Below are 22,135 nucleotides of genomic sequence, written 5' to 3'. Positions count from 1 at the left end.
ACATTTGATCGAATTTGCGTCGTTTTTGTTTTTACATTAGATCGAATATGCTTGGTTTTAGTATTCACATTTGATCAAATTTGCGTCGTTTTTGTTTTTACATTAGATCGAATATGCTTGGTTTTTGTATTCACATTTGATCAAATTTGCGTCGTTTTTGTTTTTACATTTGATCGAATATGCTTGGTTTTTGTATTCACATTTGATCAAATTTGCGTCGTTTTTGTTTTTACATTTGATCGAATATGCTTGGTTTTTGTATTCACATTTGATCAAATTTGCGTCGTTTTTGTTTTTACATAAATGCAAATACTCGTCGTTTAAGATTTTACATTTATTTATCAATTAGATTTTTTCAAATTTCTTATATAATTACTTTTACAAATATGCGTTGGTTTTAAAATCATTGCCATTCAAAGTTCTATTATAAAAAATTCCATGGGCTGTGGTTAAAGATTTGTTTCTCAAGCGCTGGTAGCGAACGAGTTAAGTAAAAAAAAAAGAATTCTTCATTTTTCTCTCTCTGTGTGTGTTTGTGACTTGTGTTTAGATTGAAGAATAAGTTTACATTAAGAATCTAAAAAAAGATTTCATCGACTAACTTTGAAATGATGGTTAGAAACGCGAGTTTATCAAAATTTTAATAAACATCATTCGTTAATAACAAGGTCCGATGTGGTCTAATGGTTAGGATTTCTGGCTTTCACACTTAAAAGTTAATCAACTTGAAGTGAGATGAGCAAGTAAAGTACCCAGGCGGTCCGGGTTCGATTCCCGGCATCGGAGACCATTGTAAATTTGGAAATTTTTTTTTATTTATTTCGACTGAATATTATTCAAAAATTAAAACATTTTATTTATTTAGGAAAAAAATATTTTTTTCAGCTGAAAAACTACAAGAAAAAAGGATGAAAGTAAATATATTATTATCATTGAGAATAAATAGCAAAAAAAAACTGGCACTTGAGATGAATTAGTTAGTAATAATATAAATATAATAATAGTAATGAAAATGATAGAAAAAAATTGTTATGAAAAAAATGCTGATTTAAAAATTGGTCCACATTGATATCTAAAAAAAATATATCTTTTATGGATAGTTTGTGTGGAAAAAAAAGATGATGCGGATGATTGTCTTTGAAATGATTCAATTCGATGATGATGTTTTAGGTTTTGAATTTCACATTCATACTGCCTCTACATAATTCGATGGTAACATTCCAGTTTCACCTGTACGTTGAACCGTACCGGTCATCCAACCATCATCGATTGGTTGACAATTAACAATTAGATCACCATCAATAAATGTTACTTCATCAACATCCTGTGCAGTATAATCATATATGGCACGAAAACATAGACCAAGATTTTGACGTGTAGGTGGCATTATCGTTGTTTTATTATTATTATTCAATGTTTGTTGTTTCATTTGAGGATGTTGTTGTTGTTGTTGTTGTTGATGATGTGGATGGTGACGATATTGTTGATGATTATCGTAATTTGTTACGGCAGCAGTAGTTCCTTTATTTATAAAATAAAATAAAATAAAAACAAACAAATCAATCAAAAACAATTCGGGTTTCTTATTTCTTTATACCTGATGTTGGATAGATGATTTGTGATGGATGATGATGATGATGATGTTCAGTAGCTGCCACACCTTGTTGTTGATGATAATACAATTTCTGTTGCTGTTGAACATTAGGATGAATTTGTTGTTGTTGTTGTTGTGATGTTGGTTGTTTAGCTGGTGAATAATTCTGATGAATATATCCACCACCACCACCACCACCGCTATGCATTGATGGTCCATGATGGATCATCATAGGATTTGAAATTGGCTGCTGTTGTTGATAATATCCAGCGGCTGATTGTTGTTGCTGTTGATGATGATTAAGTTGCTGATGTTTTTGTTGCTGTATAGCTGAATCTTTTTTTTTTAAACAAAAAAAAACCAATTATCATTATTGATTATTCAGGAAATTATTTATAAAAAAAAACTAACCGATTAGCAATTTATTTGGCTGCATAACATTATTATTATTATTATTATAATACTTATTATTATTATTACTGTTTAAATCGTTTGCCATCATTTGATTTCGTTGTTGTTGTTGTTGTTGATGATGCTGATGATTATTATTATTCTTTTGCTGTATCATATGATTTTCTATAATTATCGATTGATTTAATTAAAAATTAATTCATTAAAAAATATTAATTATAATTACCCATCTGAACGGATGGATTTGCCAATGGTGTTCGAACATATTGTTGTTGTTGTTGTTGTGGTGGTATATTTTTTGTATTAACATTATTATGGCTAATATTTGATGATACCGGATTTAGTTGCTGTTGAGTATGTGGCAGATTATTATTCTGAATATTTTGATGATGCTGCTGTTGATTGTGGTGATGTTGATGATGATTGTTATTATTATTATTATTTTGATGTTGAACTGGTGGTGAATACTGTTGTTGTTGTTGTTGAAAGATAGATGTTTGTGTTTTAATACTATTATTATTATAAATAATTTGTCCATCACCACCATGTTCATTTAATTGATTACGACGTTCTTCCATTTGTTTCTTTTTTTCATATTCACCATGATATGTAGCATTACTAATAATTTTTGTTGTATTCCGTATACGTAATGTTTCCGGATCATCAGCAATTTGTGTTAATTTTCCTTTTTGTTTTTCAAAATCTTCATGATATTTTATATTACTTTGAATTTTTGTATTTTCAGCTAAACGTTTTGATTCAGGTGTTTCGGCAACAGTTGTTGCACGTGCTTGTGGACAATGTCTAATTTTATTTAAAAAATTATTTATAAATTACAAAAAAAAACGATACAAATAAACAAAACAATACATACGCATTACAATATGGATTTTTATTAAAACCTTTATAGGTTTTCATATTCAATATCATACCACATTCATGACATTTGAAACAAGTTTTATGCCATATCTATATAGAAAGGGAGAGAATATTCAAAAACATGATTAACAAAATTAAAGAATCCGATTTCATTCACATTGCTGCTAGTGTGAAACCCCTATAAAACAAAAAACAAACCTTATCCAAACATTTAAGTTCTTCAATTGGATAAACTGTCTTTTGACAACGTGCACAGGCTTTATTGTTGGTCATTTTTGATTTTTTTCGTTTCTGGTCAATCTCACTCTGTATACACACACCACAAATGCGATTGAATTTGAAATGAAAAAAAAAATGTTTTAAAAACTGTAATTTTGATGATTTCAATATGTCAATGTAACTTTGTGACTAAAGTGACCAGAGTGAAATGCGAGAGAAAAACGTGTTGTTGTTGCACAAGATGAAATTGGATTTTGAATTTGATTTTTTTTGTTTTGTTTGCAAACGATGGTCAAACTATGATTGATTTGAATTCATCATCATCATCATGACAGTGTTGTTATGGAATGGATGTATAAAAAAAACAAAGTTTCTGTTTTGTTTTGATTTTTGATTCATTCATTCATTCGATTGATTGATTGATTGATTGATCGATTATCGTTTGTGTAAAAATAATAAATTTTACTATGATGTTGAAATATGGTTTGCTCGAAAATAATCGTTGTTAGTGGTGGGCTATATTTGATGGCGATCTTTTGCTGATTATATGGATCGGATTTTTTTTTATTTCACTAAAAAAACCGAAAAAAATCCAAATGATTTATGATTCGACAGGTTTATGTTTTTTCCCCTCGTTTTAAATGATGATGATTATCGTTTTTTTTTCATCCGACAACGACGACGATAATGATGATAAAAATCAAATTTAAAAAAATATTTTGTTTTCAATCGGTTGAAATTAAATAAAAACAACAACAAGAAAATCGTTGAATGCAATGCAATGAAATGAGAGAAATCGAACGGAGCGAAAATAAACAGAGTAAAATAGTTTTTTTTTTCATTCAGTCATCAAACTTTTCAAACACATACAATTTTGAAATCGTCATCATTATCATCATCATCCGAAAAACAACCACCACCACCATTGATATACATTCCGGATTCAAGAGAGAAGCAGAGATAAACAGAAAAAAAAGAAAAAACTTGATGATGATGAGTTTTTTCTTCTTTCCAAACAACAACAACAACAACAACAATTGGGTTGTACCATCATCACATTCTTTTCCATCTTTAATTTTTTTTTAATATAAAAGTAATGGTTATAGTGCCCTCTGGTATCATTTTTTGATAGTTTTTTTTTGTTAAAAAAAGAAATTCGAAAACCGAATGGGTTCGGATTTCGAAGATCGACTTTGATATGGACTTTGGACCAAAATGATCGCTGATGGTGAACTATTGTTGAGTGTCAAAACAAGATGATGAATGGATGGATGGATTCTGGTTGAATAGAAAAATCCGTTAATTTTATCTTCGAAATGAACTTTAACCTTTTGTCGTTGTTGATGAGAAATGGAAACAAAATTAGAATGAATTTACAACTGAAGAACAGAACTGTCATTTTTTTTTCTTTGGAAAACATTTTCTATAAATAACATCCGTTCAAGTTGCGATTCTTTTGCCATATGCCAAAACGATGATGGTAATGGTCACGCATTACAAGAACCATCAACAACTGAAAAAAACCTTTTTTGGTTTTTGCGTTCGAATCACACATAATGAATATGATTAGAAAATGTTTGCTATTTTAAACACATTAATTGTCTATGGGGTTTTTTTTTTGTTGAAAAAATAATGATTTTTAATCCATTTTGGTTTTAAAAATGTCAATGAAACAAAAAAAAATGTTTAAAAAGCATCTTCTATATAATCGTTGACAATTTGAGAAAATGAAAATCATATTTTTTTTCGATTTGAAAATTTTTTTTGTTGTTGTTGTTGAAATTATCCAAATTATTGAATGCTTGAAGCATTTGAAGCAATTTTTGGCCATAAATCAGCACATTCTTTAGCCACTGGACCAGTAATAGCCGAACCTTTCATTTCACCTTTATTGTTAACAATGACGCCGGCATTATCTTCAAAATAGATGAAAACACCATCCTTCCTGCGGAATGGTTTACGCTGACGAATAACAACGGCTGGCATAACCTTTTTACGTAATTCAGGTTTACCTTTTTTTATCGTTGCAACAAACATATCGCCAGCACCAGCAGCAGGTAAACGATTCAAACGACCTTTGATACCATTTACAGCTATTACGAATAAATTCTTTGCTCCAGTATTATCGGCACAATTCATAACAGCACCAACAGGTAAACCAAGTGAAATACGAAACTTGGCACCGGCTGTACCACCACGACCTTTTTTTACGAAAAAAAAACAAGCGAGAACGAAAATTATAAATAAAGATTCATTTTGGAATTTAGAAGGAATTCAATTCCAATAATTAAAAAAACAAACCTCGCTTGGACATTTTGAAGAATTAGAAACAAACAAAAAAATTTGATTTGAAACAACGAGCAAAAAACAAAAAACAACACTGCAGCCAAACACCAAAAGAAAAGGAAGTTCGAACGAAAAAAAGCAACGTGTGTGTGTGCGTGCGCATGACACTCAACGAACACTCAACGTGTGTTGAAAGAGAGAATACCATTCATATAAACAAGTACAGCAATCAAGTAATGCCATCTTTAGATTTTATTTTTAATTAAAATTCAAAAAAATCAAAAAAAAATTAAATTTTTTCCAAATCATAATGTGGAAGAATAATTTTAAAATTAACTAAATGTACAAAAAATTGTAATCGTATAGAATGATTATTATGAATTTCACAAATACCATCGGTTGGTTGTAATATTGAAATGTATGAAATTAATTCATTCAATTTTCGAATATCAACAAAAACTTTATTCGATTGATTTGATTGATCTGTTGTTGTTGTTGTTGAGTATCCATTTGTAATTGAAAGTTTATCATAACGACAAGATAATTGTAATGAATCGATAATAGATGTCATTGTTAATTTTGCTTTTAAAATATTTTCATCATCATCATTTTGATACATTTTGGCCGATATTCGTATAAAATTTGAACAATCATTCAGTTTTGCAATATCATTTGCAAATAATTTAAATGTTGGTAAATTTAATGATATTTGTGCTTGATTCATTGATGAATATTCATCATCATATAATGACCATGATTGTTGATTAATAACCGAAATAAATAATTGATTATTAATTGTTTGATGTTCGGTTTCATCGGCTGATGGATTTTCAGTTGTAAATCTTAATACTGGTTTTTGTTGATTATTTGTTGTTAATTTAATTTTCATTAAACGAATATTCAAATGAATTGTATTGATTATATTGATTATTGAATCGGAACGAACATAAAAATAAATGAAATTATTATCATCATTTAATCCTTTGAATGAATAATTATCAAATAATAATGAACGATTCAATATACAACGAATCGATATTGGATTCATTGGTGTTAATGTATCCGGAATTAATTGTATAGAATCCGAATCTATACGAAATATAAGTGAATTGGATAGTTTAGCTGTAGCCATTATTGATCGTTTAATCGTATTGATTGCTTCATAACGTCGGGTAATTACACGAAATTTCATTGTTTGTTTTTTTTTGCCAATCGAATCAATCTTCAAACCAAAACAAACAAAACTATGGCGCGAAACAACAACAACAACAATGAAAAAAAAGAAGCTCGTGCGACTTATCGAACATTGTCACTAGATGTCGACATCATCTTTTTTCAAAGTTTTCGTTTTAATTTTTTTTTTTTTTTTTTGAAAAAATATAAGAAAACAAATTAAAATTTACTAAACAGAAGAAAAAAAAACATTTAGATAGTAACATGAAAATCTTAAAGAGTTGTACTTTGGCCGTATAGGGTATCTCTCATTCATAATCGAGAAAAAAAACAAAAACAAAACAAAACAAAAAACAGCGGACAATAGGACAGTGGTCATTGATTGATAACCATGATGATTAATAAATTTGTTATCGAACACAGAACGAAACAAATATAACAATGAATTTCTTTGTGACTAGAATGGAAAATGGCTGACATAAGAATAGATAGCGATAACAATTGTAATCCCGAATCGTAGATTGATGATTGATGATGATAAACAAAATGGTAATCGACTAGACCTTGATGATGATGATGATATCGATAATGAATATTCAATAAATAAAATGATGAAAATGATGTTATTATTGTTGTTGTTGTTGTTGAAATTGACTAGTATAATTTGAATGAAAACGATTACAAATATGAGGCCGTACATCTTCATTCTAATGGGGGGAAGAAAATAAAAATGGGTAAAAATATTTAGCCAAACTGGTGAAAAAAATGAATGAATGTTACCTGTGTAATGAGATCCTCTAAAAATGGTATTAATTTCAATAGTTCATTATCATTTTTATCCATAAACCATGATTCAATTGGTATTCCATTTTCCAACTACAAAAAAAAAAACAAATTAGATTAATATTTTTCTTTCAATTTGAAAATTTTTTTTCACCTGATAACCGAATGCTTGTGGTGAATTATCAATGATGATTGTTTTGGATAAATCACGGCCCAATATTGTTAAATCTTTTATATAATTACCGCTAACACAAACACAATGTTCTCTGAATAAACGATACTTAACAAGTTTACGATTTGGATCCAATAAATTCAACAATTTATCAGCATAAACTTTTTTCGATGCAGTAAATAAAATAACTTCAAACATACGTGAAACATGTTCAAGAAATTCTTTAAAAAAAGGCCTAGTACGAACATATATCATATATTCACATTCTTGAAATGTAACTGGAAATGAAAATGTTGCATCATCCAATTTAGTTAATGAACAATGAACAAGTGTTTCATCAAGATCAAGTACCAAGGTAAATTCAGGTGAGCTACGTGTTTTTAAAGGCAATACCGGACAACGTTGTGGTTGCATGTCCGGTGTTAAAGGCGGTAAATTACGAATAAAATAATATGGATCAAGAAATTGTTCCAATTCTTCATTTGTTATCAATGTTGTTGTTGTTGTTGTTGACGAAGAATTCTCCATCGATGATGGTGAAGATGATTCCGATTCTGATTCTGATGATGATGATGATGATGATGATGGTATGGTTATGTATGATGATGGTGGATTAGAATGTGTTATCATTGTTGATATTTGTGTTTTTGGACTATACGAATGTATGATGAATGATGATGATGACGATGCTGATGATGATTTTGATGTTCCATTTGTAGTTTTCGATGGAATTATATCTGTACAATCATTTGTAGAATTCTGTAATGGTGATAATGATGATGATGAATTTTTTTCATTAATTTCATTAATTGAATCTGAAATTTGAAAAGATTCATTACAAGTTAATAATGATGATGGTGATGAAGAACATTCAACACCGGAATTCGAAATCATTTTCATTTCGATCATTTCGTCCATCACTATCGATGATGATGATGATGATGGATTTTGACGTTCGATTTCTTTGTCAATTTTCATTTGATTTGTCATTTTTATTCTTAATGTTTTTCTTTTCTTTTTTAATGATAATTTTTTTCTTCGACATTTTCTTATCGTACGATGATTATCAATTTTGTTATTATTGATAGTTGTTGTTGTTGTATGGATGGCAGCTTCGATAATTCGTTGACCACTATGGCAGCGATTTTTTTTCAATGTTAAAATTGTTGAACATTTATTATGTTTCGGTAAATATTTTAATAATGACTGTTGTTTACGATGATGATGATGATAATGATTTATATCAACACCATCAATATTGATATTGTTTTTATTATTCGTCATCATTTTATTTCGGCTATTGGCCATGTTATTGTTATTGTTTTTATTATCAACAATAATTTTGAACAATATTTGTTTATAATTATTATGATGATTATTTCGATTATAATGATGATGATGATAATAATAATGTTGATGATGGCCAACATATCGATTTATTCTCGACATTGATATTGGCGATGATACATTCGAATATTGTTCTTCATGTTCAACAATGACGGATATTGATGACGACATTGACAATTATTCATATATCAATTATTGATAAATCTTATCAAAATATTATTGATCACCATCATCATCATTTTTACATCATTTCACATTCTCAATCAATTCATTTCTGCTGTATTCGAATCAAATTTTTCAATTTCAGGAAGAAAAAAACAACAAAATTCTTTTTTTGTTGCTTTTTCTTCAATCAAAATAATTATATAGAATAAATGATGGAATGTCCAAAGATGTTTGATGTTGTGGCGGTAATAGCAGCTGATAAAAGAAGAAGAATGTAAGTAATAAAAAAAAAATATTTCAAATTTCGGTGGGAGTAAGAATAACTTTAGTCGCCATCATTTTGGTGATTGAATCTTTTCCTTTATTAATATGTATTATATTTAATGATGAATCCCAAACACAGAAAAAGTCTATATACATTCTGTTTTCTGGTTATTGATGAGCGCCTGAATCTATTCGACGACGATGACGCCGAAAATGTATCTACAAAAAAACCCGAATTAGATATTACCACCACCACCGAATATTATCAATATACCTTAAATACCATCGGGGGTATACATGCGCTGAATGAATAAAAATCGACTAAATCTTTTTTTTGGCGCCCATCTCTAACTTCTCAGATTATTCTGGTGTGTAGGTAGATTTATCTAAATATTTTCTATTAGAAATGCTTTGCAGAATTTATTTATTCATTTTTTCCGGGAAATTGAACTGATGATAATCAAGTTCAACGAACGGTACATGTTTTAAAGTTTTCAATTTTTTTTTAATTTTAAATAGGACAAGGACAAAAATTGGACGCGTGTTTGTCGCTATTTTGGAACGTGTCTCTGCATTTTATTATTGTTGATGATGATGATGATCAACAGGCAAACAACAAAAGAAAAAAAAAACTTTTGTTACTTTAGGAAAATGGAACAGATGTGTATATGGGGTTTATATGGATAATCAAACTAAATCAGCCAGCTGTTTTAATGATTGGCCAAACAAAAAAAAGGCTAGGTCATTTTGAAAATTTCCTTACTTGCTTTAAATCTACAAGTTACGGTTGACATGATTTGTTGATTCGAGCCATCAATGAGCCACCACCAACCACCCTGTCTAAAAAAAAAATCTCCAACAACTAACCCCGTGTTCTTTCTTTTCACTTTTATATTCACACATACACCACCGATCATTGACGCGAAGTAAAAAAAAAAAATTATCATGATCAGAGGGGGAAAGAGAGGAAGAACCATAACAACCATCCACCCTGCTAATCATCATTAAATATATCCTAAAAAAAAGACATCTGTTCATCATGGTTTTTTTTTGTTGTCAAATGTGCATTATGCTATACGACCTATGACCTCGAATTATCAACAGCCAAAAAAAAAGCTAAGAAGCAACAAATGGTGGTGGTGGCTCGACAATTTTATCAAATTTCAATGGATTTCAACACAAACAAAGACGCCCAATACTCTTTACGCAAATGATATTCTTCCTTATTTATTTTACAACAAAAAAAAAGAAAATCTCCAATCGCTGGATTTACACAGAAAAAATTGTCTATGTTTGATTTAGGAAGAAAAATCATATCGAAAAATTGATAAAACCCTTTCATTTTTGGTTGATTGATTGGTTGTTAATCGGAAATCTGAGAAAACAGAAAACACTTAAACTCAGTTTCCAAGTTTTATGATCTTTTTGCTATATTTGATGTCCGTAGAAAGAAAGAAAGAAAAATCGGCTTGAATTACCCCATTGGTTTTGGTGTATCCTGTACAATTTTTTTTTTCGTTGTTATTTGATGATGTGAAATGTTTTTTTTTTTTTTTTGGTACGGACGAACGCGCACTGTTTTTGTCGTTGGTATGGAAATTCATCATTATCATTGTAACAACCAAACCAACCAACCAACCAATTTTTCTCTTCAACAAACAGCTTTAAACATCAATTTTTTTTCTGTCCATTCAACCATTTTGTTGAATACCATGTTGAAAATTCAAAAATGAATTAGAAAAGTAAATCCAAAAATACACACACACACACATACCAAGCCAAGCCAATTTCGTCGAGAAAGACCGCCAGCTTTTTTTTTTGTTCCGAAAAAGCAAAATATCAACAGTTGCAAACAACTTGCTTGGCAAGGACGTGGGTAGAAAGATTTCATTCATTCAATCATTTGACATTTGTACGATTGGTTTGTTGGTGTGTGTGTTGGTATTATTCGATCTCTCTCGCGCGCGCGTTTTTTTTTCTTCAACGTTTTTTCTGGTTACTTTTGTGTGTGACATGGTTATATAAGAAATTATCATTGTGTTTTGGGTTAAGAATTTTGATTCAAAAAAAAAAAATCATGAAACTTTTATCACCAACAACAACTGTTGATTGTCGACAAAGTTTAATTGTACCGACATCTAAAATGGCTAAAATTTCTGTTCAAAAAATGAATCAAAATTCTATTGATAATAATAATGTTGTTGTTTCTGCTGATGATGATAATAATCATATTGTAATCGAAAGAAAAAAATCAAAATCAAAATCATCCGAAATAATTGAAGTAAATTTCTGCTATACAGCATTAATATCAATGTGTTTAGGTTTTCTATTTATTTGGTCATCAGTTATATCATTAATATTTATTGTAAATAAAATTGATGAAACACGTTTTATGCAAAAACCATTGGATATTTTTATTGAACAAGAACAAATTGGTCGTGTTATGTTTTCGGTTGGTCAAGAGATGTGTAAGTTTTTTGTTTGTTTTCATTTGGATGTTTACCAAAAAATTTAAACAATTTTTTTCCAATCAACCACAGTATTCACTGTTGATTCATTAGTTTCAATTCATCTGAATCTATCCGATCCGCAAGAACTTTCAAAATCAGTAAATTTTACCTGGGATCTTACCGATGATGATATTGAAGATGTTAAAGTACAAATTGAAAATGAAAATTCAATCAACAACAATGATAATGATCTAGCTAAAATGATTGATTCAATTGAAACAAAATTAGAAACAATTCGTTCAAATTTATCATTATCAACTGATCATCCATTAACAATGATTAATTCATATAAATTAATATTCGATATTGCTGAACAATATTCATTGGAGAGGAAATTTTATCAAACACCGATGATGAAACATGATAATCAATGGCATCTAATCAAATCATTTGCACAGATACAAAATTCCCCATATTCATTATTCATCAAAGGAATGAATCGTCGTTTTATTGAATTAGCATATGGTACTATTTATCATATTGGACCACAATTATTAAATCGTACGGATGCCGAAACTGAAGTTGCAAATTATTTTTATTATTTTTATAGTAGCCATGAATTGATTGAAAATGCATTCGCTTGGGATTCACGTATTTATCATCATTATATGGAATTATTACGTAGTAAACAATATCGTTCATTACAATCCATTTCGAATCAAAATTATCGTTTAAATGGTCGTGAATATACTAGATTTGTAACCGATGTTGTTGCATATTTATTACGTGCTAAAGATGTTTTAAATGTTGGTATTAAAGAAATATTAATCAATATTACTGATCATAATTCAACACAATTTTATGCTATTATATCATGTATCTATCTATTTGTATTGATATTATGTTCAACATTTTTTATATTATTCATACGTAATGCTAAAATCAAAGATGAATCATTAGTTACAATTAATAATTGTTGTTTATCAACAATGATTAATGATCGATGTAACAATTCTATTGATTCAGAACATCTTGTTGATAATCAACAACAACAACAAAGCCAACCAATTTATCAACAGGTTCCGTTGTGTTTGAATCAACAACAAAAATTACCACCATATTATGAATATATCGATACAATTAGTGGTCAAATTGATTCGTATCGACAAATTCAACAATTATCACGATAAAAAAGAAGAAGAAGAAAAATTATTTACAACAAATCTTAAATACCTATTTATTTTTAAAAATACATGTAAAAATGTGTGTGTGTGTGATATTCATCTATGGCTATAGCCATCAAAAGTCAATTTTTCATTTTTATTTTTACAAATTTTTTTTCAAAAATATTTTTTTTTTTTAAATCTATTTTGTATTATATTTACACAAGAAACTAATTATTATCCAAGAAACAAAAAATAAATAACTTTTTTTGAATGCAACATATTTATCGGTCTATTTTAATGATGTTTCTTCGGGTTTATTTTCTTTGGTTTTTTGAGCAATTTGTTGTTGTTTATGTTGATTATTAAAACATTCAATTTTTAATCGATCAAAATTTTCATCAATATCATCTTCAAGTATTAATTGATCAAGTATTTTATTGTCAAATATTGTTTCATCATGATTCATTTGGTTGATTGGATAATTTTGTCCATCAATGTTGATCGATTCGGTATCAGGTTTTGTTTGATCAATTCTATCATCATCATCATCATCATTATGAACATATCCATCCGTTGGTGATAATCTTTGTTCATAGATTTTATTATTCAATTCTTCCAATCGTTTTAATGCTTTTGTATAATTTTGTTTAGCTTTATTAACACGTGTTTCGTATGAACGAATTTTCATTATCTGTTCTTCAAGCATCTGATTAAATTGTGCTTTCATCTCGAAATATGGCCTATTTAATCATGATAAAATGACAATATCGTTAATAATGATTATGTAAAATAGGAAAAAAAGGATTAAGTTTCGAAAAGATGGGCGAAAATTAAATGAAAAAAAACTAAAACAAAATAAAATAATAATAAAAAACTTACAACAATTGCAATCGATGTTGATTAGCATAATTATTAAGCTCAAGAAAATTACGTCTAGTTTCCATACTTGTGGTTAAAATAAATAAATAAAGAATTTTGGAAATGAAAAAAAAACGAAAAAAAATCAAAATAAAACGAAAAAATAAAAAACCAAAATCAAAATAAAATAAACAAAATCAAATGGGGAAATGTTTTTCCTTTCGATTCAAATCGAATCAGATTCATATAATGATCATACCTGGCTTTAACAATCGAACGTTTTAATTGATTATGTAATTTGGATAAATTTTGTTCCGTAATAGAATATTCACGCGATGTAATAAGATGTTGTTTTTCTGCTGCTTGTCTTTCCAATTCAGATTGATTAACTTTTTCAGCTGATTTCGTTAATAATTGTTCCAATTCAATATCACTATTTTGTTGTATTGTTTGTTCAGCTAATTGAACGATTTCTTTTGCATTATTATGTTCAATTGTTGCCTGTTCATAACGTAGCGCTTCTTTTTGTGCTTTTTGATGTAATTCATTTGCAATTTGACGTGTTTCATAATATGGTCTTGCTTTATTGATTGATGTACCTAATTTTTTTGATAATGATTCAATTTTAACAGCTGATTCGGTTAAAAGATTATTAAATTCAAGACGAGCTTTCTGTTTATTGATTTTTTTAAAAAAAATAATGATTAGAAAAACAAAATACTTCAAAACAAACACAAAAAATTACCTCTAATTCCAATTCTAATTTATTGATAAATTCAGTGGAGGTATTTAAATTTTCCAATTCAACTTGAACACGAGGATCAGGATCCATATCTACATTATTTAATTTTTCAGTTATTATCGATGATGATTTTGGAATAGTCGTCGCTGCTTTTGAAGCCGATGATGATGATGATGATTTGATATCATAATCATTGAGATCATACATATTTTGTTGATTAACTGATTTTTTTTTCGGGAGAAAAAACAAACAAATTTAGAACAAACAACAAACAAACGAACGAAATGAATTATTGAATGTCCATAAATGGTAATCTACATATGGACAATGTCTGTCGAATGTTTGTTTGATTATTAGACGATAAAGTAATGTTGTTGATAGATGGATTCGAAATATATGCTGATGAAGAAGAAATCGAGAAAGAGAAAAAAAAATATTTGATGTATGTGGACACAAACTATCCTCGACCTTTTTGTCGAACCACGAAAACAACATTTGCTATCAATATTTTACGATGAAACGAAAAAAACAAAACAAAACAAAACTCGCAAAAAATATAACGGGACTAAGCGCATGTGCGTTATGAATAAGAAAAATTTTTTGGTTTTTCATTTTTTTTTTAATTCAGAAAAAAAAAACATAAAAATAAAAACAAAAACAAAGAGAAATTGAGAAAGAAAAACAAAATTAAATCGAAAAAAAAGGTGATGTAGATTTTGTAAATGTGTGGATTAAATGGTTAATAATACTGTGTTTTACAAATAAAAATTCACATTATTTTTTTTTTGTTGAATTCTACACACAAATGGCAATGTCCAAAGTGAATTATTGAATTTCTTTTTTTTTTGATCGTTTATCAAGGAAGAACAAGAATTTGATGGATGCATATGAGTCATATATGGAGAAGAAAAAATCATCGAAATTCGTATCATTCGAATCATCATTATTCATATGTAAAATAAACGTACACGTGTAGTCGATACCAATAGATCATCATCATAGAATTTTGTTTCAATTATTACATTACCGCTATAAATTTTAGTGAAGAAAAAAAATAATGAAAATTTTAATCATGGAAAACAACTAAAGAACCCCATACTTAAGAACATTTGCCGGCATCATTTGTGATTCAGGTGCAGCTTCAATCAATGATTGCCATGTATTTGTTGAATTGGCCATAACATAGCCAAATTCGAAAAACCATTCTGTTTATATTGATTTTTTTTGAACAAAAAAAGAAAATTGATTTGATTCTAATGAAACCAGCAAAACACATCATTGAGATTGTTATTGTTTATACAAACCTTCAAGACATCTTCCTTTAAAAAATACACGTTGTTCTAAACGAAATTTTTCAATCGATTCGGCTGATGTAAAATTTATTTCACGTGATACTGCACGACATTTTAATATTGATTTTGGTACATGAGCTTCATGTTCTTTATCTGGTTTTGATCTATAGAAATTAAAAACATCGGATTAAATCAAAAAAAAAAATCAAAAAAAAAAATCAAATTTTTTCATACAAATCAGTATTGCCTTCCCAGAATATATCACCACTATCAGCATCACGAAGATTCATCCAATTTCTAAAATTTTAAACAACAATAAAAAACAAAACATGAAAAAATTCAAAAACAATTCTTACAATTTAAATCCTGTAAGAATATTCTCTGCTCGTGATGGCATGTTGTTGAAAGAATATGTTCTTTCTTTTTTTGTTTACTTTTTTAAATAAATCGAAATCAACAACCAAAAACAATAGAAAATAGAGCAATGAATTTTATGTAAAAAAATTTTTCAATTTAGTCAATTATTAATTATTGAATATTCGTTTTGCTTTTATAATCATGACACATTGTTTTGATTTTGGATCGTATTTTCTTTCGGTTTGTTTTGTTGTTGTTGTTGACAATCGTTTCAATATATAGCTTTTGAACATTATAATCATCAATCAATCAATAATAATCTAAATGAAGAAAAAAAAATAGGAAACATTAAAAAAATAAGAGCAACCTTTTCTTTCAAAATATAATCTATATAATAATCAAGATCATCATCATCATCATATATAATCATCGAGAAAAAAAAATGTCTATTTTAACATTTTCAATACAAATTTTGTTAAAATGGACAAATGATTTGAAAACATTTGGGCGCGTGTTCGGAAGCAGTGAGAAAAATATTATTTTCCCATTCAATGCAGATTCATCCAATGATCTTCAGAATCAAACTTTTAATTTATTGTTTTTCCTTGTTGAAGATATGAAAAAAAACGGGAAGCCATTGCGAAAATAATAACAAAATGATGGACGAATTAAAAAATATTGATGCTAATTTAAAAAAAATATCCACACACGCCATCTAATGGCATGCAAACAAACAATAAAACATTACATAAAAATCGTATCCTTATTATCATTTTGTTCGATCCTTTGATATTTTTCCATTATCATCATCATCATTAACATTCACGTAATTATCATTATTTAAATCAAATCAATTTCAAGGTGGTTAATGATGATGATGATGGCCAGGGAGATAATAATATTTTCTTCATTTTCTGCTTTTTTAAAAAAACTTTGCTATTTTTGTCGATCCATCGAATCGGTACAGATTTTTCTTTTCAAGTTTGAAAATCTTACCCTAAAATAAAACGAAAAACAAAAAACAAAAATGAAAAGTTAAAGAGAAAACCTGATTCAAGGTTTTTCCATCACATCGAAAAAAAAACAAAAAACAAAAATAGGAAGAAATGGGTTAAATTTGAAATGAAATGAAATTCTCTCTCACTTGTATAATCTTTTGATTTTCAATCAATCATTGATCATCATTTGGATTCAAAAAAGCTGAATTATTTTCTTCTTATGGATGATGATGATAATCCATAAAATGGTTACATGACATACATGAATTTACTGTTATCCCATCCTATCCTTTTCATATTTTTATTGATGATAATTTATTCGTAATTTCTTTTTTCTTTACATCATGTTTGTTTTCTCTCGTTATTTTGTTTTTGGTGTGATTTTGCAAAGACAAACCTGAACAAAGAAATTATGCAGAAAAAAAAATTTAGAAAACATTTTCTCATTTTTTTTATATCACTTACCATTCAAGTTAATTCGGGCAAGATTTTTCAATGTTTTTTCTTTCTCTTTTTCACTTACTATCTCTTCATTTGTCTTATCTTTTTTCATCATCTTGAAGTGGTCGTTTTTTTATGGTTTTTGTTCCTTTTTTTTCTTCTTTCTCTTCTTTTTTTTCGTTCCAGAATGGAATAAATTGTCCATGGTGATGGTCTTCTATATTTGAATTGAAAAAAAATATATTTTCTCTTTATATTTGGAGGTTTTTTCTTCTTCTTCTTCTTCTTGATTTGTTTGCCGATTATTATTGTTATTATTATGGCCAAAGCCGGTTTCAAAATTGTTGTTTATTATGCACACAAACAGAGATACAGAGAGAGAGAGATTTTGCTTTTTTTTGGATTTATCAAGGACTTGTAGACTTTTTTAATGTAGATCCATTATCAATTTCGATTTTTTGTTTTCTTGTTTCGTTTATTTTCGATATATATTTTCTTTTGAAAAAAAAGAGAGGGATGGGGGGATGAAGAAGACGAAAAAAAAAGAAGAACTTGAGTGGCACAGTTATTACATCAAACACACAAAGGTGTGTTTGTCGATCATCATCATCAGTCCTTATAATCATTATCAATCGACAGTGTCCACGTCCGCATCTTGTGATCGAAGCGGATCGATCCAACAACATTGAAAGATTGAAGATTTTTTTGAAAATAATTTTTTTTCTTTGGTTCAATATTATCGGGTGATCTCTGATTTTTTTTTTTGCTTTCAACATCTCATTCAAATATTTGTTGCCAAAGAACTAAGAAAATACGAACTTACTAAACAGAAAATGAAATCATCATCATCATTATCAATATTACAAATTTTAATATTTACCATCATCATTCTAGCGACATACGGTATGTATAAACGACGTTTTTTAATTGAAAACCTGTGTTGGGAAATCATAAATCACAATTATATCACTTTATGATCATCATTTTGTCATTGAATCAGATAATTTTTCCCCAAAAAAACAAGGATGTTTCGTTAGAATTTCACAAAAAGAAATATTGAAATGAATCTCTTTGATGGACAGACAAAAATCGAATGTTTGTGAAAATTGTTGTTGTTGTTGTTACATTAAGATAATGACGCCTGTCATATAGGACGTGTTCCGATTGTTAATGTTATTATTATTTTCTTTTCTTTTTTTGCAAGGAAAAAACTTTTCAATTCGATTTATTTTAGATGAAAATGAAAATTTTAATTAAGTTTTTTTCTTCTGTCTGTCTGTTTTGAATTTTCATTATTGATATGACGGAAAGCATCAGTTTCTTTTTCTATCATCACGACAAACTTTTTTTTCCCGAAACAAATCTCGATGGTGAAATAAAAAATAAAAAAAATAGATGAAAACTAGGTCAATTTTTTTTACATTTTCGAAAATGAAATTCAAAATTGTGATTCAAATTGAAAAAATAAAAATCCGTCCATGTAGAGAATCACGGTATTTTTTTTGTTGTCAAACTGTCCGATCGAGTTTTTTTTTCAACAGGGAAAATTTTCGGAAAACATACTCATCAACAGAAAAGAAAGTTTTCGAGAAAAAAAATGACCATTTCCGAAAATAATAATAACATTTTTTACATAATCTCTTTTGATAATGTTTCAATGTGATTAGAATTTTTAATTAATTAATCTTTTTTTTTTTAATTTCCATATTTTATCCACTATCGACTTTGACCTTGTTTTTTCCCCCACCATGCTCCAAAATAATCATACAGTTGAATCAGTATCAATCGTCAAACGACAAGCTGATGAAAATGATGCCGAATTATGTAAAGGACGACCAGCAAGTGAATATTTTCGTCTTACAGCTGATGAAGATTGTCGTGATGTTGTACGTTGTTCAGTACAAGGTTTATTAGCATTACGTTGTCCATCTGGTTTAGCATTCGATATTGATAAACAAACATGTGATTGGAAATCAAATGTTAAAAATTGTCAACAATTAGAAAGTTTGTATTCATTTTTTTTTCATTCAAATTTCGTCATTGTTTTAATCAAATGATTGATTGATTGATTGATTTAGAACCACGATTAGTTGCACCATTATTAGCAACGGATGAACCAATCTGTGAAACAGGAAAATTAGCCTGCGGTAGTGGTGATTGTATAAATAAAGAATTATTCTGTAATGGTGAACCAGATTGTGCTGATGGTTCGGATGAAAATGCATGTAGTAAGTTTTTTGTTTCTCCAAAAAAATTATTTTCATTGAAATTTCCCAATTCAAAATTGATAAAATTCTTCATTTTCATTTACCTAATTAGCTGTTGAAAAAGATCCAAATCGTGCACCAGCATGCGATCAAACACAATGTGTATTACCGGATTGTTTTTGTTCACCGGATGGTACACAAATACCCGGGAAATTAGAACCAACACAAGTACCACAAATGATTATGATTACATTTGATGATGCAATCAATAATAATAATATTGATATTTATGATAAAATATTTAAAGAAGGTCGTAATAATCCAAATGGTTGTTCAATAAAAGGTACATTTTTTATTTCACATAAATATACCAATTATTCGGCTGTACAGGAAATGCATCGTCGTGGACATGAAATTGCAGCACATTCAATAACGTGAGTGTTAAATATTTTTTTCTCGCTTGGTTTCCGATTTGTTGATTAATGATTTTGTTTCGTTACCTGCAAATATATAGACATAATGCAAATGAAAAATATTGGAGTGAAGCATCAACTGAAACATGGGCCAAAGAAATGGCTGGTGTACGATTAATAATTGAACGTTTTGCAAATATAACTGATAATTCAATTGTTGGTGTACGTGCACCATATTTACGTGTTGGTGGTAATAATCAATTTTTTATGATGGAAGAACAAGCATTTTTATATGATTCAACAATAACAGCACCATTAAGTAATCCACCATTATGGCCATATACATTATATTTTCGTATGCCACATAAATGTCATGGTAATGGACAAAATTGTCCAACACGTTCGCATGCTGTTTGGGAAATGGTTATGAATGAATTGGATCGTCGTGATGATCCAAATTTTGATGAAGAATTATCTGGCTGTTCAATGGTTGATAGTTGTGCAAATATTATAACTGGTGATCAATTTTATAATTTTTTAAATCATAATTTTGATCGTCATTATAAAACAAATCGTGCACCATTAGGTGTATTTTTTCATGCCAGTTGGTTAAAATTAAATCCAGAATATTTAGATGCATTTGTACAATGGATTGATGAAGTATTAGATAAAAATGATGTTTATTTTGTTACAATGACACAAGTATTACAATGGATGCAACAACCAACACAAATGAATACAATAAGAGAATTTTCACCATGGAAAGAAAAATGTGAAGTTAGGGGACAACCATATTGTAATCTACAAAATGCATGTGCATTATCAACACGTGAATTACCTGGAGAAACGGTTCGTTTACATACTTGTGCTGAATGTCCACAAAATTATCCTTGGTTAGAAGATCCAACTGGTGATTATTTTGCATTTTAAATTTCAATTTTGTAACGAAGTTATGAAAAAAAAAATTTATCATTTATTCGAATCTTTATGTTTTGAAACAACAAAATGAATCCATTTCGAATAAATTGTATGATTTTTTTTTCTTCAATTTTTTCCAATCAATCGACCAAAACAATCTTTTTTCTTTATCTTTTGACCAAACACAAAACACACAAACACAAACAAATTTTGGATAAATTAAAAAGAAATGTGACCAAAACTGAACAATTTATGAATTGAAAAAAGTGAAATAAATTATTGTTTGTTTGCGATTATTTCGTTACAAATACATTACTTTTTTCTAATAAAATTCAAATGAATTTTCATCTCAACACATTGATTTACAAATAGATGAAAATTTCTTCTTTTCTTTTCTTCGGGGGGAAAGAAATCAAAAAATCAAATCAAATCAATATTTTATTCAAATGAATTTGGAAGAAACGAAAGAAAAAAGTTTTCAATATCAATTCGAATCGAGAATCTATATAGAAACATTCGAAATGATCCTGGAACAAACAGTGTGCGCATGCCTTGTAATTTTTTTTTTTGGTTCGGTTTGGAACGTTCGACAACGAGAGATAATCGGGACCTACACCGGACAATCTCACCGTCGTCAAACATGGGAACAAAACACACACACAGACGAATAAATACAGAGTGTATTTTAACCATGCTTTGGGAACCAAAGAAAAGAAAAGAAATTTAAGAAAAGAAAAAAACAGATAATACGAACAGATGGTCCATTTGATTTTGTTAAATCCGAATTGAAAACAATGAAACGACAAAATATCTACCGTGTTTCACACGCACACACAGGGTGTTCCATTATGTTTGTTTGTTTTTTTCGAAATAATTTTTTCCGCCATTCTGGAATTTAAAAAAAAAAACTACAATAGGTTGAATCAAATTTAAATCACCCTGTTTGTTTTCTCAAGAAGTTTTTTTTTGTGAAAGAGAGAGGGGGGCGGAGAACGACGAC

At 28.6% G+C, this 22,135-nt stretch overlaps 6 protein-coding genes, 1 long non-coding RNA gene and 1 other non-coding gene across 12 annotated transcripts; 4 read left to right on the top strand and 4 right to left on the bottom strand.

The window, feature by feature from the left end:
• Positions 1 to 316: 316 nt before the first annotated feature.
• Lasp (LIM and SH3 domain protein Lasp) lies at positions 317 to 3,496 on the bottom strand. Its single transcript, XM_027338333.2, has 6 exons — positions 3,083 to 3,496; positions 2,880 to 2,974; positions 2,232 to 2,809; positions 2,006 to 2,170; positions 1,598 to 1,930; positions 317 to 1,521 (listed from the first exon to the last, which is right to left on the bottom strand). Exons 1-6 carry the CDS (start codon positions 3,155 to 3,157, stop codon positions 1,187 to 1,189), a joined length of 1,581 nt encoding a protein of 526 aa, XP_027194134.2. The 5' UTR covers positions 3,158 to 3,496; the 3' UTR covers positions 317 to 1,186.
• On the top strand, positions 670 to 786 carry TRNAE-UUC (transfer RNA glutamic acid (anticodon UUC)). Its single transcript has 2 exons — positions 670 to 706; positions 752 to 786. It is a non-coding gene; the product is annotated as a tRNA-Glu (tRNA).
• A 594-nt stretch (positions 3,497 to 4,090) lies between the features above and the next one.
• LOC142645923 (uncharacterized) lies at positions 4,091 to 5,507 on the top strand. Its single transcript, XR_012846948.1, has 2 exons — positions 4,091 to 4,196; positions 4,256 to 5,507. It is a non-coding gene; the product is annotated as an uncharacterized LOC142645923 (long non-coding RNA).
• On the bottom strand, positions 4,854 to 9,050 carry LOC113788876 (ribosomal protein L23). The gene is made up of 4 exons (XM_075823468.1): positions 7,500 to 9,050; positions 7,322 to 7,438; positions 6,038 to 6,590; positions 4,854 to 5,304 (listed from the first exon to the last, which is right to left on the bottom strand). The coding sequence occupies exons 1-4, from the start codon at positions 9,033 to 9,035 to the stop codon at positions 4,895 to 4,897; spliced, it is 2,616 nt and encodes an 871-aa protein (XP_075679583.1). The 5' UTR covers positions 9,036 to 9,050; the 3' UTR covers positions 4,854 to 4,894.
• Positions 9,051 to 9,227: 177 nt separating this feature from the next.
• On the top strand, positions 9,228 to 13,189 carry LOC113788874 (uncharacterized). Of its 4 annotated transcripts, none has more exons than XM_075823461.1 (4): positions 9,228 to 9,303; positions 9,433 to 9,661; positions 9,813 to 11,761; positions 11,834 to 13,189. In XM_075823461.1, exons 3-4 carry the CDS (start codon positions 11,371 to 11,373, stop codon positions 12,931 to 12,933), a joined length of 1,491 nt encoding a protein of 496 aa, XP_075679576.1. In that variant the 5' UTR covers positions 9,228 to 9,303; positions 9,433 to 9,661; positions 9,813 to 11,370; the 3' UTR covers positions 12,934 to 13,189. The 4 variants fall into 4 exon arrangements, with proteins under 4 accessions (XP_075679576.1, XP_075679574.1, XP_075679575.1 ...); XM_075823459.1 differs by having other exon boundaries at positions 9,433 to 9,665; XM_075823460.1 differs by having other exon boundaries at positions 9,433 to 9,669.
• On the bottom strand, positions 12,811 to 15,081 carry LOC113788872 (SH3 domain-binding protein 5-like). Of its 2 annotated transcripts, XM_027338332.2 has the most exons (4): positions 14,513 to 15,080; positions 14,027 to 14,439; positions 13,789 to 13,854; positions 12,811 to 13,649 (listed from the first exon to the last, which is right to left on the bottom strand). In XM_027338332.2, exons 1-4 carry the CDS (start codon positions 14,714 to 14,716, stop codon positions 13,199 to 13,201), a joined length of 1,134 nt encoding a protein of 377 aa, XP_027194133.2. In that variant the 5' UTR covers positions 14,717 to 15,080; the 3' UTR covers positions 12,811 to 13,198. The 2 variants fall into 2 exon arrangements, with proteins under 2 accessions (XP_027194133.2, XP_075679580.1); XM_075823465.1 differs by lacking the exon at positions 13,789 to 13,854 and having other exon boundaries at positions 14,513 to 15,081.
• A 113-nt stretch (positions 15,082 to 15,194) lies between these two features.
• On the bottom strand, positions 15,195 to 16,572 carry PrBP (Prenyl-binding protein). Its single transcript, XM_027338335.2, has 5 exons — positions 16,158 to 16,572; positions 16,036 to 16,098; positions 15,814 to 15,965; positions 15,609 to 15,714; positions 15,195 to 15,538 (listed from the first exon to the last, which is right to left on the bottom strand). Exons 1-5 carry the CDS (start codon positions 16,196 to 16,198, stop codon positions 15,457 to 15,459), a joined length of 444 nt encoding a protein of 147 aa, XP_027194136.1. The 5' UTR covers positions 16,199 to 16,572; the 3' UTR covers positions 15,195 to 15,456.
• A 1,490-nt stretch (positions 16,573 to 18,062) lies between these two features.
• Positions 18,063 to 21,443, top strand: LOC113788863 (chitin deacetylase 1-like). The gene is made up of 5 exons (XM_027338322.2): positions 18,063 to 18,500; positions 19,368 to 19,601; positions 19,676 to 19,825; positions 19,917 to 20,238; positions 20,319 to 21,443. Exons 1-5 carry the CDS (start codon positions 18,431 to 18,433, stop codon positions 21,145 to 21,147), a joined length of 1,605 nt encoding a protein of 534 aa, XP_027194123.1. The 5' UTR covers positions 18,063 to 18,430; the 3' UTR covers positions 21,148 to 21,443.
• The last annotated feature ends 692 nt before the right edge of the window (positions 21,444 to 22,135 follow it).

Source organism: Dermatophagoides pteronyssinus, unplaced genomic scaffold (genome assembly GCF_027571235.1).
Source record: "Dermatophagoides pteronyssinus isolate colony J.1.1.1.1 unplaced genomic scaffold, Derpt_VIB-CSIC_2022.12 sq0029, whole genome shotgun sequence".
NCBI lineage: Eukaryota > Metazoa > Arthropoda > Arachnida > Sarcoptiformes > Pyroglyphidae > Dermatophagoides > Dermatophagoides pteronyssinus.
Note: the sequence above shows the minus strand (reverse complement) of the source record. Positions and strands in the feature narration are given on the sequence as shown.

Bases quoted from the DNA above. Each gene is read 5' to 3' on its own strand.
- Lasp (XM_027338333.2), bottom strand. From the start codon at position 3,157: ATGACCAACAATAAAGCCTGTGCACGTTGTCAAAAGACAGTTTATCCA. The intron at 2,171-2,231 runs GTAATTATAATT...CGATAATTATAG, and splicing joins AAATCCATCCGTTCAGATGG to AAAATCATATGATACAGCAA. The intron at 1,931-2,005 runs GTTAGTTTTTTT...TAAAAAAAAAAG, and splicing joins GCCAAATAAATTGCTAATCG to ATTCAGCTATACAGCAACAA.
- LOC113788876 (XM_075823468.1), bottom strand. From the start codon at position 9,035: ATGTCGTCATCAATATCCGTCATTGTTGAACATGAAGAACAATATTCG. The intron at 6,591-7,321 runs CACCAGTTTGGC...ATTGGCAAAAAA, and splicing joins TAACATTCATTCATTTTTTT to AAACAAACAATGAAATTTCG. The intron at 5,305-6,037 runs GTTCAAATTTTA...TCGTAAAAAAAG, and splicing joins TATTGCAAAACTGAATGATT to GTCGTGGTGGTACAGCCGGT.
- LOC113788874 (XM_075823461.1), top strand. From the start codon at position 11,371: ATGAAACTTTTATCACCAACAACAACTGTTGATTGTCGACAAAGTTTA. The intron at 11,762-11,833 runs GTAAGTTTTTTG...AATCAACCACAG, and splicing joins TTCGGTTGGTCAAGAGATGT to TATTCACTGTTGATTCATTA.
- LOC113788872 (XM_027338332.2), bottom strand. From the start codon at position 14,716: ATGTATGATCTCAATGATTATGATATCAAATCATCATCATCATCATCG. The intron at 14,440-14,512 runs GTAATTTTTTGT...ATCAATAAACAG, and splicing joins AATTAGAATTGGAATTAGAG to AAAGCTCGTCTTGAATTTAA. The intron at 13,650-13,788 runs GTAAGTTTTTTA...ATGATTAAATAG, and splicing joins CAACATCGATTGCAATTGTT to GCCATATTTCGAGATGAAAG.
- PrBP (XM_027338335.2), bottom strand. From the start codon at position 16,198: ATGCCATCACGAGCAGAGAATATTCTTACAGGATTTAAATT. The intron at 15,966-16,035 runs GTATGAAAAAAT...TAATTTCTATAG, and splicing joins TGGGAAGGCAATACTGATTT to ATCAAAACCAGATAAAGAAC. The intron at 15,715-15,813 runs GTTTGTATAAAC...CAATATAAACAG, and splicing joins TAAAGGAAGATGTCTTGAAG to AATGGTTTTTCGAATTTGGC.
- LOC113788863 (XM_027338322.2), top strand. From the start codon at position 18,431: ATGAAATCATCATCATCATTATCAATATTACAAATTTTAATATTTACC. The intron at 19,602-19,675 runs GTTTGTATTCAT...TGATTGATTTAG, and splicing joins AAATTGTCAACAATTAGAAA to AACCACGATTAGTTGCACCA. The intron at 20,239-20,318 runs GTGAGTGTTAAA...GCAAATATATAG, and splicing joins ATTGCAGCACATTCAATAAC to ACATAATGCAAATGAAAAAT.